The sequence below is a fragment of the Anser cygnoides genome, chromosome Z, assembly GCF_040182565.1.
Source record: "Anser cygnoides isolate HZ-2024a breed goose chromosome Z, Taihu_goose_T2T_genome, whole genome shotgun sequence".
Taxonomy (NCBI): Eukaryota; Metazoa; Chordata; class Aves; order Anseriformes; family Anatidae; genus Anser; species Anser cygnoides.
The window spans coordinates 51,400,821-51,416,730 of NC_089912.1; the positions used below are offsets into that span (position 1 = coordinate 51,400,821).

The 15,910-nt window shown below is 42.7% G+C and overlaps 1 protein-coding gene across 1 annotated transcript in view; it reads left to right on the forward strand.

Annotated features, from left to right (window-relative positions):
* Positions 1-15,246, forward strand: part of BNC2 (basonuclin zinc finger protein 2) — a 382,991-nt gene extending 367,745 nt beyond the window's left edge. Inside the window, exons 7-8 of the mRNA XM_066988921.1 lie at positions 14,380-14,433; positions 15,160-15,246. Coding sequence (XP_066845022.1) covers positions 14,380-14,433; positions 15,160-15,175 — 70 coding nt within the window. The 3' untranslated portion in view covers positions 15,176-15,246. The remainder of the gene's footprint in view (positions 1-14,379; positions 14,434-15,159) is intronic.
* Positions 15,247-15,910: the final 664 nt, after the last annotated feature.

A 15,910-nucleotide genomic window follows, 5' to 3' on the forward strand; every position in this document is an offset into this window, starting at 1 on the left:
TCATCTTGCCAACTCATTTTCTCATGTCTTAAAGAAATATCTATTCTTTTACTATATCTGACTGTCATTTCTGCTTCTCATCTGCCCTTTCTTATGCCAGTAACAGTTGCCCTGATGTATATTATATACCATTTTCTTTCTGTCCAAGATTATTTTTTTTATGCAACAACCTTCCTTATCTTTTTTTTTTTTTCCAAACATATGTTTTAAGACCCCATTAAGTTTTCTTGGTTAGAACATTTGATTTAATTGGTCCAAAATATTTTGATCCTCTGTAACAGAGTTTGAATTCTTTCACACACGCTAAGACCTACAGAATAATCAGAAGAGCTACAATAATTATGAATCACACACTCTACATTTTAGAGAGTGGTTTCATGTAATTGGAATGTGTGAAGAAAAAACTTATAAACAGCTGAATGTGGAGGTTATCAGGGCTCTGGGCATGTGCAGTATGAAGTGATTTGAAATTACTAAGCCACTTACAAGTTTTAGAGGGCTTCCATCTTTCCAATTTAAGTGATATTAAAAATTCAAAGCACTCTCATAATTTCACATTTTTCTGTGTTCTACAGTTCCAATTTTCCCATTTCTTTTGTGTATGTTACTTTCAAAAAATAAAATAAAATCAAAATATCAAAATTGTGTACAGTTTTAGAATTACAACATCTAAGGCAGAGGATTTTATACAAAGACTGTACTCTTCTAGAAGTCCTGTCCTAAGTGCTTCACAGAAGGCACCTTGCACTGAAATACAATACAGACAAAAATTCTAAGCCTCTATTTGTGGCTGAATGACAATGATGTACCTTCCTGAATGGTTTGGTAAAGAGGCTGGGAGGTGTCAGTTATGCAGGTTTTCCAGAGATTCTCCTAGGAATTGAGAAAAGACAAACTTTGAAATTTGGATTTAAAAAATTATTTCCTATCTCCTGGGTTATTTTACAAGATGTAAAACATTACGGTTGCTATATAAAATTTTCCATCCTGTTCCCATGGCCTCTGGCGTCTGTTCTCATAACTTTACACTCACTGATCTCCATTTTAGCCGGAATGTGTTCAACCCAGCCTGGTGAATGAAGGCTCTAATCAGAACCTGACATGCTTGGGAGCTGGTATGAAACTGGACACTATGCCCTTGACTTGGTCCTATAATTAAGATCAGAATAACAAAGGTCAAGCCCTTGACCTACTATAGCAGTCAGTGTCCACTGATTCCAGTGGTAGATGCAACATGACTGAAATGTAAACTGCAACTGGAGAAATTCATTAGGGTATATATACACCACATATTGGCTTACAAGAATTCAGGTCAAGAGGTGTACCATGTTTCAAGTTTCTTTACAAATCCACTAAACTCTATGCTGAAAGCTTTGTGTTTTCCTTAGGCTGGACACAGCCCAGAAAAAGCTTTGCTATGACTTTATTTTTTTCCTGCAATGTCTAAGACCCTAAAGCAGACATTTCCAAAAGATGGTAAATTGCCAAAATATATGTGAACTTTGTGTTACTGTATTGCAAGCTTTAAAGAGCTAAGCCATACAGTGGAAGTTGGAGAAAGCTGTTGAGCCACAGAGAACATGTCAGGGAATCAATTCTGAGAATATTTAGAAATGAATAAGCTACAGCAATAATTTGCATGATTACAAATGCCAAGCCATAGGAAAACAGTGTCAACAATCATGAGGGTTAGACTCACAGCCTCTGGATCAGTAAAAGTGTTAATTCAGTGAGATCAAAGGGTCAACTATGTCTAATAAAACAAAAAATAATGGGTGAATAAACAGCTTGCATAATACAGTCATATGTCATGTTAAGGCAAGTTTTCATGGAGCAATTTTTTTACACACAGAATACTTGCTTTTTGGACTTTTTTTTTTCCGTAAAACATGAGAAAACTCATCTTAATTCAAAGTAACACATCAGAGCTGACTTGCAAAATAGGTTTAGTCAAGCCACTAAGTAATCACGATCCCAATATAATCAGCTTCAGATCTTCCAGAAAATAGTTGCTGAAGGAGAAAAAAAGTCATATTTACATGCTACATTTTAAATTGGGAGACCTTTTAAAAATGCTGTTCAAAGAAAACATAAGTAAATTCCTAGATGCAGAACAGAGATTATTTTAAGCTACCATAACTTTCAGACAAAGTAGGAGAAACAGAGAGCAGGAAGGCCTGAAAAGCAGGCTGCTGTTTTCTTTCCAGGCTCCTTTCCTGAGGAAATGAGTGTTACACCATCTGACTGTATGCATAGGTCTGCCTGTATGCATCTTCTGCCTTGCACTCACCTCCCCAGTAGTATGAATGCACTGACCCACCTCAGCCAAGTTTGGCCAAAGGGTAGAAAGCCAAGACATTAAGTCTGAGTACTAAGAGAAAGGATGTGAGGTACCCTGGGAATGGCTTCAGAGAGAGGAGCAACTGCAGGAACTTATCCCCTTTGTGCCTCTATCCACCACAGTACCCATGTCCCCAGGAAGCCAGGGCTAGTTCTTCAGGGCTAGTTCACCTGGGCTAGTTCTCACCAGCTTTGTCTAATGGAAACCGTGCTCCATCTTACCCTGGCAAGAAAAGTGAGCTTCCTGGGATGTTTTTTTTCTATTTTCTGTGCCCAAGCTCAGCCCTGCCCTTTGGACGAGTGGTGTAGTGCAGATGTAGTTACTGGGCCGTGGTGACAGGTTGGACAGCCAGCTACAGAGCTGGAGAGCCATGACAGCTCAGGGAGCTGTAGGGCACAGCAGATATCTGGGCCAGTCACGTCAGTAATAGTTAACTTTTTTGGATCCACACCCACTCTCCACCTTTCTCAAGAGGGAAATGGTGACTGCCGAGGTCGTCCTGGCCCACCAGCTAAAGCATTGGCTATGGAAAACGTTTTGATCCCTGCTTGTCATCCAAAAGGAGAGGGCAGTGCTCTCTACTCAAGGGGGCAAGCAGGAGGCAGAGCAGGCAGGGGTGCGCACTTCTCCTGCCACCTCCACCTCCAAACCCCTCTGCTGCCTGGGCAGACTGGGGCTGGCAAACCCCCGCTCCGCAGAACTGTGACAGGGGAGCACACTGTCATCTGCCCTGCATGACCTTTGGGGCTTTGCCACCTTGCAGCTTGCCGAGTACAACATGCTGCCACAGCCTGTGGGTGATAGGAAAGAGCCACAGCTTCCCAACATCTGATGACAGCAATTGCTGATAAAGCTCCCTGAAGAGTTTTGTTATTATTGGGCCGGCTTTCTTTTCCATTCAGAGCCCACTATTGATACTGCTTGCTGTTAGTGAAGCTAAATGGCTGGAGTTTTGGACAGAGAACAGGAAGGGTAAACCGTTACCAGAAGAGCAGCAACCCTCAACATGGTTATATGGCCTTGCAGCAGCAGTCATCTTGTTTATTATTGCATCTCTGTGCAAGCCATGTGGTCTCAGCAACCATTTCCACAGTCAAGGCCCGTATGCTAAGTCATTAAAGCCAAACATATTTTAATCCATAATTGTACAAGATTTATTTAATTTAGGGTTTTTATTTATAGTTCAATTGGGATTGTAATGTATTTTCAGCTCCACATACCAAGATTTGTCAATTTTTACTGCATCTTTTAATTGTGTTCTTCCAGTCCAAGCGCCAGCAGTTTTCCAAAGCAGACTGCTTGCAAAATGTGTTTTGCTTCAATGGGGTGGGGAAATATATATATATGTATATATATATATATATAATATATATATTTGCAGCTTTTAACTGAACTACTTAAGAAAACAGCTTATCCTTATTCCAAACAGAAAGTACTGGATACACGCTCCACACATGGCACTGCTGAAGCTGGCCTCTGCTCGCCTTTCCCCTGGGCTGCCCCTCAGCAAGGGGACTGACTGTGTGGTGTGGAGGGATGCAGGAATCCAACACCTCAGCTCCCCATGCAGCACCCCAGCCTCCAGTCTCCCCCAGCATGTGTGCCATGCCAGCCCTCCCACGTTCAACCTCCCACAGCCCTCAGCCCCTCCAGCCTCAGCCAACCTCCAGCTCCTCAGCAAGCGTGGCACTGCCCCACACTTTCCTTTTGAGGCAGGCAGGGTGAGGGAAAGTCTTGCTTCTGGCTCTATTCCCACCACTGCGGGCAGAGGGGTGGCAAAGCCCCAGCTTAAACCTCCTTGGAGCTTTGCCAGCGTGCACAGTGCCAGTGGAAAAACAAGGCTTGAGTTTGGTCTGTGGTGATGAGGAAATAACAAGGGAACAGTGATTAAGCATAAGATTTCCCCCTCAACAACAACCTCCCCCCCCCAAAAAAAAAAAAATATCATGACTGCCATGGGAGCAGTGTGTTAGTAAACATAACCGTGCAGTTTGTGCATGTGAGAGAGGGAGCTTAGAGGGACTGGCTGGCTCAGTTCCTCAGCTTCGCCATGCATATCCAGTAGTTTGGAAAGTAATGGACTGAACATCCTTTCCTCATAACTTTTAATACGACAGCTCATCAGCTGTGTTCACTGCATCCAGAGCAGGAAACTTGACGAGGTGCTTTGTACCAGGAAAGCACATCCAGTAGGCTCAGTGTCAGGTCCCAGTAAAGGCAGCTGTGAAGTATTACACAGATTTACCTTCTGTGCAGTTAAGAGGGCAAGCTGGGAATTCCAGGGGACAGAAAAACCCACCCCAACTGAATAGCTGTCAAAGTGATAATCCTTTTAAGGAATATGTTTGCTGTGTGCTGCTTATTTATACAGAGCTTGTGTGCCTGGTGGAAACTTTTCAGTCCACTTGAATTCAAAGGAGTAAAGTTTCCATTAACACAAATGAGGATGTTATATACCAAGATCCTGAGGCACTCAGAGTAGAATATTCCCTTGAATCACTATAAATGGTGGAATCTTAATAGAAATTGACTGTTTTTTAACTTTAATAAACCATTTAAATTAATGTTACACTATTAATATTCTGCAGAAAGATTCCCATAAAAAAGGCAAGGAAGGAAAGGAAAGGAAAGGAAAGGAAAGGAAAGGAAAGGAAAGGAAAGGAAAGGAAAGGAAAGGAAAGGAAAGGAAAGGAAAGGAAAGGAAAGGAAAGGAAAGGAAAGGAAAGGAAAGGAAAGGAAAGGAAAGGAAAGGAAAGGAAAGGAAAGGAAAGGAAAGGAAAGGAAAGGAAAGGAAAGGAAAGGAAAGGAAAGGAAAGGAAAGGAAAGGAAAGGAAAGGAAAGGAAAGGAAAGGAAAGGAAAGGAAAGGAAAGGAAAGGAAAGGAAAGGAAAGGAAAGGAAAGGAAAGGAAAGGAAAGGAAAGGAAAGGAAAGGAAAGGAAAGGAAAGGAAAGGAAAGGAAAGGAAAGGAAAGGAAAGGAAAGGAAAGGAAAGGAAAGGAAAGGAAAGGAAAGGAAAGGAAAGGAAAGGAAAGGAAAGGAAAGGAAAGGAAAGGAAAGGAAGGAAAGGAAAGGAAAGGAAAGGAAAGGAAAGGAAAGGAAAGGAAAGGAAAGGAAAGGAAAGGAGAAAGGAAAGGAAAGGAAAGGAAAGGAAAGGAAAGGAAAGGAAAGGAAAGGAAAGGAAAGGAAAGGAAAAGGAAAGGAAAGGAAAGGAAAGGAAAGGAAAGGAAAGGAAAGGAAAGGAAAGGAAAGGAAGGAAAGGAAAGGAAAGGAAAGGAAAAAAACATTGTGTTCAGAATCTAGATTGGTTAAAAAAAATGCTTTTCTTCATGCAGCAACAAAAAAGAAAAAGAAAAGAAAAAAAAAAAGGACAATTATAAAACACATGGATGCCGGGGTACTTTTTCATTGCTTTTTCATTGGGCCTCATTTTCAACAGATGGTATTGCTGGAAACTTGGAGATGAACTCTGCCACTGAGGAACAAACTCACTATTGATGTGTGCTTGACCTCAGCTCCTGGGGACGAAGAGCTTGGCTGGTGTGTACGCACTGCTGTAGGCCTCCATTTTGACTGAAATCCATAGTTACTACTCTAATATTAAAAAAAAAAAAAATACAGTTCCTCCTCTCTCCCCCCCTTACCCCCCCCCCCCCCCCCAAGGAAATCTGTAGACAGTGTGTGCCTCTGTGTGTGCATGCCAAAGAGAGAAAAATTAAGATGAATTTGTCAGGGCAGCTGCCCATTGCTTGTGGCTGCATTGCACAAGGTGGTAATGCTGTACTGGGAGCAAAGGGCTGCCACTGCCGAGGAGGAGATCATCGGGTTTGTCCCACTCCTGTGCACAAGTACCACTGACTGGCCTGTGAGCATCAAGACTGTTTTGGCAGTGGCTGAAAAGCCTGAATCAAACTTCCAGTTCTTTCCCTTATGTCTAGTCGGTATAGGCCTTAAGGAATCAGGTCCTTTAATTTTCTTCTGATTCTGTTGGTAATTTGAATAGGTATTAACCTGTTTCAAGATTTATTTATTTTTTGATGAACGTTTCCCAGCTACTTCATTCTAACAAAGTGGAATGGGAGAAGTTATCTCCATTTTGCCATTCACAAACAAGCTGCTTGCCTCCTAGATGCAATTATTTTCTTTTACCTGTTTAGGAAATAACACTGCTGAAGTAACTGTGATGTAGGCGGTATGTTGCCTGCAAAAAAATGGCTGAGGCATGGGCCTATTAGCCTGCCCATGCTGCACTAACGATTTCACTAATGCTTTACCCTCACATGATTGAACAGGGTTTCCCTCAGATGACTGGACAAATGAGAACAGATGATCAGCAGAGTTCATAAAATTGAAATATCTGATAGCTGCACCCCCATTGCTCTTGTGTTGTGGGTGAATCTGCATGCAGAGGGGTGAGGAGAAAGAGAAAGGGAGATGGTTGTAAAACAGCTCCATAATTACCACGTAGATAAAGCTATGCATCAGTGAGAAACTTGTTTTAAGATGTGTACATTGCCATAGGCATGACTGACAAAGTCTGCTTTCGCTTACGCTGATAGAAATCTGGAATAATCCTATTTTCAGCCAACTGACTTCAATTTACAAAAGTAGAAGTGAGAGCTGAATCTGTCCCTTCAGTAAAAAAAAAAAAAAAAAAAAAAAAAAAAAAAAAGATGGTGAGAAAAGAGAATGCAACTGAGTCAGACAAATGGCATGAATCCCTGTTTTTAGGTCTTTACACTATTCTTATTTCCTAATGCAAGCTGCTTCCCTTCCACACTGCCCTACAGCGGATGTTTTGAGCTCCTTCAGAAAACATGGGCAGTGTTTGCAGAGACCAGTCCTATTATTCTTCTAACCTGAATGATTATTTCACTTTTACCAGCTCACCCTGTGCTGCTAACAAAACAAGAAGCAATAAATCTTCGTCAAGGCTTCTTGGTGTGGGGTGAATAAGCAGTGCTGATGCTGATTCCTTAAAAAAACTCATTTCTTGTAACGTGAGCCCTGCTGAAGATGGTCATGTCAACTGATTAGACTTTTTACTTGGCCATATTGATTCTGTTCTACACCGATGCGGCCCATAATGCTGGCTAATGTTATTGACGAGCCATCAGTCCTGCAGAGACGTGTGGGGCTTGCAGCTCTCTCTGAACCACAAAAACCTATCCATGGGCAATGATGGAGAGGAAGAGGAAGATGCAAGCAAAGCACTCAGGCTGGCTTCATTTGGCCTGTAATACATTAATGAAAGACATACACTCTGTGGGAAGAGACAGATGTGGCTCTTCAGAAGCCATTTATTTATAAAATAATTATGAATGCACAGTCGAGTCATGGATTTTCATTATAGTGTGCATGTCTAACACTCTTTCTTTGTTCACGTTTTGCTCTAAATGAAATATAAAGGGAGAGTGATAGCAGCAGAGGCCTGAGAGAGATTACTCTCTCCTTCCCTTTACTACCTTTTGTTAAGCCTCGAGGGCAGGTGTTGTCTGGCTTTGTCGAAGTAATGCAAAGCTGCTTCTGGAAGGCACACTTCATTCACAACTGGAGGGGCGGCCTCTACAGAAGTATAGTAGAAGGCAGCGTCCCAGCTCACTAAATGCTGGAACTTGTTTGAACAATGCAAGAGCATTGATACCAGCTGCTGCATGGAGAGGAGTGAGTTTGATCTTGCAGACTGCTGAGCACAAGGTCTAAACTACTTAAATCTCTATTGCATTTGCTTTTTGTTTCCTTTTCTATTCTGTCTTTTACAGTCTGCCTTCTTGAAAGCCTAGGGTAGAGGCTTTGAAAGTTAGTCTGCCTTTTTCTGTCTCAAAATGAGAAAAGCAGAATAGAGCTATGACCTACTCATTCAACAACTTCTGATTCTTGAAGAGGAAGAAGACTAGGAAACTAGTAAGGAAGTCAATTATTGTATCACAGCCTTGAAGTGCTGGAATAATAGCTCCATTGTAAGCTGTATGATAGTAATAGCAAGCCAGGTAAACATGAAGAACTTACAGCCAAGAGTTTGCTTTGTAAGTCTTTCTAGAATAAAGTCACGGGACCAGATCATAAAAAATATATGACAAGAAGACTTTATGCTGGAAATTTTAGTGTAAATTCAACTCTAATCTTGCCTCTTTGCAGTTTTCCATCCTCTCTTCAAGATATCTGTACTGTATAAATTGTTTTAAAACACTCATTTTCTTCTTTAGGCTGGCTGGATTTTAGAGCATAAGTATTGCTTGGGAGACATCAAGTCTATGGAATAGCACACTATTTAGTGTGTTCTTACAAGGTCGTGAAAGAAAATGTCAGATACACTAATATCCCTTCCAGTGTCCATCAATAATTAGCACTGCTAATTCCAGGACAGGAAACTGTATATTGGCAAGATACAAAAAGTGCTACAGTAAGTTAGATATTAATATAGTTATTGGCAGTCTACTGAGCAAGGGACAGAAGGTCTCACGAACAGTATGCTGGGCATGACATATATGTGCCAAAGGTAATGCCTGTAACAGGAAATTAAAAATAGGAAAAGACAAAAAGCAAAGGAGTTGAAGTAACTTAGTCCTTTTTTTATGGGAAAAAAAAAAAAAATTGCTCACAATTAGTCTTGAGTGAAAGGACAAAACCACATTGGGTGTGAGGTTACATTAGAAAACCGACAGTCCATTTTCAGTGAAAGGTTTTCAAACCCACACCTGCTTACAATCTGTATGAGAGACTAGACTAGGAAGGTGGGTGAATTCACAGGGCTCAGGACTGTGATAAAAGACTTGCAGATTTTTTTTTTTCAAAGCTCAAAAAATGGATGAATTTTGCAGAGCGCAGCTGCAGTGATCTATATATATTACTACAAACAAGATAATAGTGTTCATAAGCAGAGATGAAAGTGAACAGGAGCTGGCAAAATAAATGTTAGCTGAAACTGAATCCCACTAACCTCCTGTGGAACATTTCTGATATTAACCCCCTGCACACCTGCAGCAGAGCATTCACAGAGGGAGGCTGAGCTTGGTGATGTTTAATTTTAATTTAACACAGCTTATCCAGGACAGACCATACAGCTCTGTGGCATAAATTAAAAGTGACTGAAGAGAATGTGAGTGTATGTATGTGGGTGCATGTGTGTGGGCGCATGCATGTGCAAGTGCAGCCAAAACAAGATGTCAAGGTGAAGCGATCTGATTTTAGGCTTATGGTAGAACACATGGTTGGTTATATGCTGGGCTGCATTATGATATAGAAATACAGAGAAAACTTGCTTGGTAGTACTGGGTTGATTCTGTACCTACAGATGAGAATTTGTCTCTGTATCATGCACTTACACGGCTTTTCCTTTCTGTGTTATACATGGCATTGCTTTTGAAGATTACAGTTCCACAAGTCGTCAAAAATATTTTTTAAATTTATTTTTAAAAATGCACTTAAATTCATTTAAATGCTACTATATTTAGCATTTTGTCATGTAGAATCATAGAGCATGCTGAGTTGGAAAGGACCCACAAGGATCATCAGGTCCAACTCCTGGCTCCACACAGGACCACCCAAAAATCAGACCAAGTATCTGAGAGCATTGTCCAAATACTTCTTGAACTTCTGCAGCTTTGGTGCTGTAAACACTGCCCTGGGGAGCCTGTCCCAGTGCCCGACCACCCTCTGGGTGCAGAAGCTTTCCCTAACACCCAGCGTGACCCTCCCCTGTCCCAGCTCCATGCCGTTCCCTCGGGTCCTGTCGCTGTCCCCAGAGAGGAGAGCTCAGCGCCTGCCCCTCTGCTCCCCTCGTGAGGGAGCTGCAGGCCGCCATGAGGTCTCCCCTCAGCCTGCTCTGCTCTGGGCTGAGCAAACCAAGGGACCTCAGCAGCTCCTCATACGTCTTCCTCTCTAGAACCTTCACCATCTTTGGACATTCCCGAATAGTTCTATGTCCTTTTTGTACTGTGGTACCCCAAACTGCACACAGTATTTGCGATGAGGCTGCACCAGCACAGAGCAGAACAGGACAATCCTTTCCCTCAATCAGCAAGCAATGACATGCTTGATGCAACCCAGGATATAGTTAGCTCTCCTGGTGGCGAGGGCACACTATTGGCTCATATTCAACTCGCTGTCCACCAGAACACCCATTTCTCTTTCTGTAGGGCTGCTCTCCAGCCTCTTATCCCCCAGTCTGTGTATATAGCCAGAGTTGCTGTCCCAGGTGCAGAATCCAGCACTTGCTCTTTTTAAATTTCATGTGTGCTTGCCCAGTCCTCTAATTTGTCAAGATCCCTCTGCAAGGACTCTCTACCCTCAAGGGTGTCAAGAGCTCCTCCCCATGTAGTGACTTCCACAAACTTACTGAGTATACTTTCAGGTCCTTCATCCAAATAATTTATGAAAACATTAAAGAGAACTGGCCCTGAAATGGAGCCATGCACAACCCCACTAGTGACTGACCACCAGCCTGATGTAACCCCATTTATTAAAACCTTTTTAGCCTGTCAGTCAATTGTTCACCCATCACATAATGTATTAATCTAGCTGAATGCCGTACATTTTGAACAGAAAGATACTATGAGAAAGAGTATCTAAAGCTTTGCTGAAATTGAAAAAGATTACATCAACTGACGTCCCTTGATCAAATAGATAGGTAACCTTGTCATAAAAGGAAATGTTCATTCAATATGACTTTTCCCCTTTGAACCTATGTTGGCTGTGGCCAAAGACTGCACTGTCTTTTAGCTGATTTTCCGTAACTCCCAGAATAATCTTCTGTAATTTTACAAGGCACTGGAGTGAGACTGACAGGCCTGTAATTATCAGGGTCTTCTTTCTTGTCCTTCTTGAAAACTGGGACAACATTTGCCACGTTCCAGTCAACTGGGACCTCTCCAGATTCCCAAGAACATTGAACAATAATTGAGAGAGGTCTTGCAATGACATCAACCAGTTCTTTCTGTACTGTAGGATGAATCCCATTGGGGCCCATAGACTTATATGTATCCACCTGGAGCAGCAAATCCCACACAAGTTCAGAGCTGGCTGTTAGTTTTTCACTCTTGCAGTCACAGACCTCCAACTCAAGGCTATGGGGGTCCCAGGGCACATCATCCGTGTTGAATAAAGAGGTTAAGGAGGCATTGAACATCTCTGCTTTGTCTACATACCTATTTATGAGGTAGCCATGCTCAACAAGTAATAGACCAATGTTATCTATGGTCCTCCTTTTGCTGTCAATATATTTTTAAAAGCCCTTTTTGTTGTTCCCTGCAGCTTCAAGTCTAGTTGAGTTTTGGCCACACTAATTTTCTCCCTACTATGGCAAACAGTCTCTCTTTAGTCCTGACATGTCACCCAATCCCGCTGCAAGTGGCCATAGATTTTCTTTTTGCACACAAGCTCTAGAAGAAGATCCCTGCTCAGCCAAGCTGACCTCCTGCCCAACCTGCTTGACTTCCAACATTGTGGAATTGCCTGCTCTTGTGCTCTTAGGAGGTAGTACTTAAAAAGTGACAAGCACTGATGGACCCAATGCCTTCAAAAGCAGTTTCCATGGGGACCTTATTAACTGGTTCCCTGAGCAGCTTAAAGTATAATCTCCCCATATCCAGCACTGAAGTTTTGGTGGCAATTTTCCTCCTAACACAAACAAAAATTTAAACTCGACTACTTCATGGTCACTATGGCCAAGATGGCCACCAATCACCTCTTCATCCACAAGTCCCTCTCTGTTTACAAGAAACAAATCTAGGAGGGCACCTTTCCTAGTCACTTTTCCTCCCTTAGTACCTGCACCAAGAAGTCATCATCAAGGTGTTTCAGGAATCTCATGGATCTGTTTGTATCAGCTATATAGTATTCCCAGCTAACATCTGGCAAGTTGAAGCACCCATAAGGACAAGGGCAGCTCATCTATAGGTATCTCTTTGTCCCTTAAAAAAAATAATTCATCAATGTTGTCATCCTGGCTGGGTGGCCTATAGTAGACTCCCACAACAACATCACTTTATTTGCATGTCCCTTAATCCTTACCCAGAGGCTCTCATCCTTGTCATCACCAACTGCAAGCACTGTACAGCCCAGTCCCTCCATTACATACAGTGTCTAAGCCCCCCATCTTCCCTGTTATGTCTATCCTTTCTGAAGAGCCTATAGCCATCCATCATAACACACCAGTCACAGGATTCTTCCCATCAAGAATTGCTTATGCCAATGATGTCATAGCTCTGTGACTGAGTTCTTGCTTGTTCCTCATGCTGTGTGTATTGGTGTAGAAACATCCCATCAGGTGTCAGCAGACCTGGTGTTGTGTAGATCAACCCATGATCAAGAAACCCAAAATCCTGCCAGTGATACCAGCTTCAGAGAAACCAGCCTCAGAGACAGGTATTGATCAGCTGGGTCTGCTGCTATTTCAATATTGTTCCCTCCTACTGGAAGGATAGACAAAAATACTACCTGTGCCCCTGATCCTTTAACTAATTGCCCCAAGGCCCTGAGGTCCCTTTTGATTGCTTTTGGACTTCTTTGCTACTTCATCACTGCCAACTTGAAAAAACAATAAGGGATAATAATCAGGCAGCTGTACCAGGCTAGTGAGTTTTCTATTATCGCCTCTTACCCAGGCTCCAGGAGGGCAGAAGACTTCCATACGAGTTGGGTCAGGTCAGTTTATCTGTCCCACTGTTCCCCTCAGAAGTGAGTCACTTCCAACAACAACCATCCTTTTTTATGACAAAGGTGGTCATAATACAGGGGTAGGCTGACTTGTCTTAGGCAACCCCTCCAACCTGGATGGACCTTCATCAACATCATTGTTTGCCTCTCCATCAAGTTTCAGAGCCTCATGCATACAGTGTAAGGTCACCTAGGAAGGTGAGGTAGGCAGGGAGGGAGTTCACCTGCCACTGTGAGAAGAAACCTGTTTCCATTCCCCCTGTCTCTTAGGTCCCCTCCTTCTGCCTGGTGGGAAGAGGGTAGGGGTCCTTCATTTCTTGTGTTGTGGTTGACTGATGTATCTATCTCAGCGATGGTAGAGTATGATTCCACCAGTCAATCTCCTCCTACTCCCCTCCCTGATGCTCCTCAGCCTGCCCACCTCCTGCTGAAGCTGTCACCTTTCTGAGCATTTCTGCCTGGGTGCACCTCCCACAGGTGTACTCACTGCTGCTGTCAGACACTGACAGAAAACGTGGGTGCACCCTGAAGCCCGAGACCTGGAAGTCCACAAGTTCCCTTGGAAGCTCTGGCTGGGTAGCTGTGTTGCTTCCTGTGGCTGGAGAGACCATAGGGAATGCCGAGGACATAGCTAGCTCACTGCCAGGTGGATACCATGCCTGGAGTTCCTTCGAGCAGGCTACAACCTGCTGTGGAAGTGGCAGTGACAGCACCCTCACCTTCCCTATGTGCTCTCCTGAGTGAACCACTGCCCCGCACCCTGTCTGCCCACCCTGGTCACAACACTCCCTAGGGCTGCCTTTTGTGGGAGCGGTGGGTGGCCACCATTACTCCTGCCCCACTTACGCCTGGTCAGCCACTCTCAGGAGAGCTGCTGGACCCTGGTGCATCCCTGTGCTCCTCTGGGGCTTCCCCAGTGCAGGAACCCCACTGGGCACCACAATCCCCTGCCTTGCTGTGCAACGCACCTGCACCGGGGCTGATTGCCTTGGCAAGTGACATTGTGATATGCTTCCCATTTATCTGCTTTTAGCACTGTTGCTGCACCTACATTTGGCAGGTGGAGCTGACCACAGAAAAATCTAGTTTGTGGCGACCACAAAAATATTTCTGAAAGCAGCATGCTTTCCTCTTGTAGGAGACTAATGGTGGCCTGAATCAGCCCATTCAGTAATTGTGCCATTTTGGATTTACAGCTAACATGAGCTAAAACTTGACCCTTCTGAAGCCAATGGAAATGCACTGGTGCCAGAATTTCACTGTATAACTGTCAAATATTCTAGCTGAAATATATTGCCTGTTAATTTAACTGATCCTAGGCATCACTGAAGCCTAATTTCTTGTGAATCTCTGAGGTAATCCAATTATTCTCTTTTGACCCTCCAGAGTATTTCCCGTAGAAGCTCAAGAGATTAGAAAGTACCCTATTCTTGTGCAAACGTAAGTAAATCTAGCATCCAGATTCTTTAATTTCTTCATGTGCCCTTTACACTTCCCCTTTGTGACAAACTGGTGGTTTTTGACGTGTGAGAGCTTAGAAGTAAAAAGCAAGTAGACACCGTTTGCTTAGAAAATGGTCTTACATGCAGTTTGAATGAGCACCATTTCTTTAAACAGTAGTTCTTTTTCTCCTATCAGAAACCAATAAAACACACAGCCTGTTTCACAACTCAATATCAGTCACTGTATATGCAATGTGCAATATTCAATTCCACCAATTGCAGATGGGAAAATCTGACTTATTAATTTGGTTTGGCAGACCCTAGCACGAAAGGTTTAAACACGAGTTCCCATCTAAGTAATTACACAAAAGTCTGTAGTATTCCTCACTTTCTGCTTTGTCATAGCCAGACTTCAAAAGAAGAGAACAGCTTTTCTGTCTCTCTAGAAGCTGGCTGATATTTGCTGAAGTGAGAACTACGACTGTGCATAAATACTAGATATTCTGTTCCTGTGAAATGAGGTTTTCTTCTGTTAATTAAAGTTCCTTATTTTCTTCACCTGTGGGCCTAATGCCTCCCAAACTTGCCTCCACTGACACTGCGGTAGTTACACTCCACATGAACTAACTGCCTGTGAATAAAACGAATAATGTCAAGTGTTTTGGTGTTTTGTTTTGTTTTGTTTTTTTACATTCTTGCTCTTTTTTTTTAACTTTTCTTATAGGTTCCCTTGGGACTGAAAAGACCTCTATGCCTTCTCCCTTGTGCCCTGATTTGTGGAAATTGCTGCTCACCAATGTTAGCCCAAGTATAATCTTTGATGGTGCAAAAAATGAACTGTTCTTAAAAGCAGTATATTACTTGGACTAGTGACTCAGAGACTTCTCATTATTTGTGCAAAGTTTATGTTATGCAAACATATGTCTATAAACACAGTTCGCTGTCTTTAGATGTCCACTTCCAGCTGAGCTCTTCTTAGCTCCATCTTTACTTAGTGAACAATCCTCAGTGTAGTATTATATACTCCAGAATAGTATAATGCATTACAGAATATTACACTGTTTCTGTACCTTGAGCTTGTTCCCTATAGTAGTCAGTCTGAAACAGCACAGCCCTTTGCTTATGTAGAATAACACTGTCTGCTGATGCCACCCCCAAGAGCATTTTTAGTGGACTTTTTTGTAGGGAGGGAGGGCACGAGAAGTCACAGGCTGAAAACACTAATAAAATATTCTCATTACATTGTGATGGTGCACCCGGTTCAATTCCTAACATGTGGCAATAGAAAAAGAACTCCTGGGCACTCCCTTCAGAACCTAAATCAAGGGTATTTTAATTTGCAGTCCCTGCTTCCTTTTCCACAATGAGACACAGGACAATAAGAGGGAACATATTTCTCTTGCAAGTTAACTCAACATGCAATATGCAGAAGATTACTCAGGCTCACTCAGTGCTAGCAATCCACAGTTTATTGA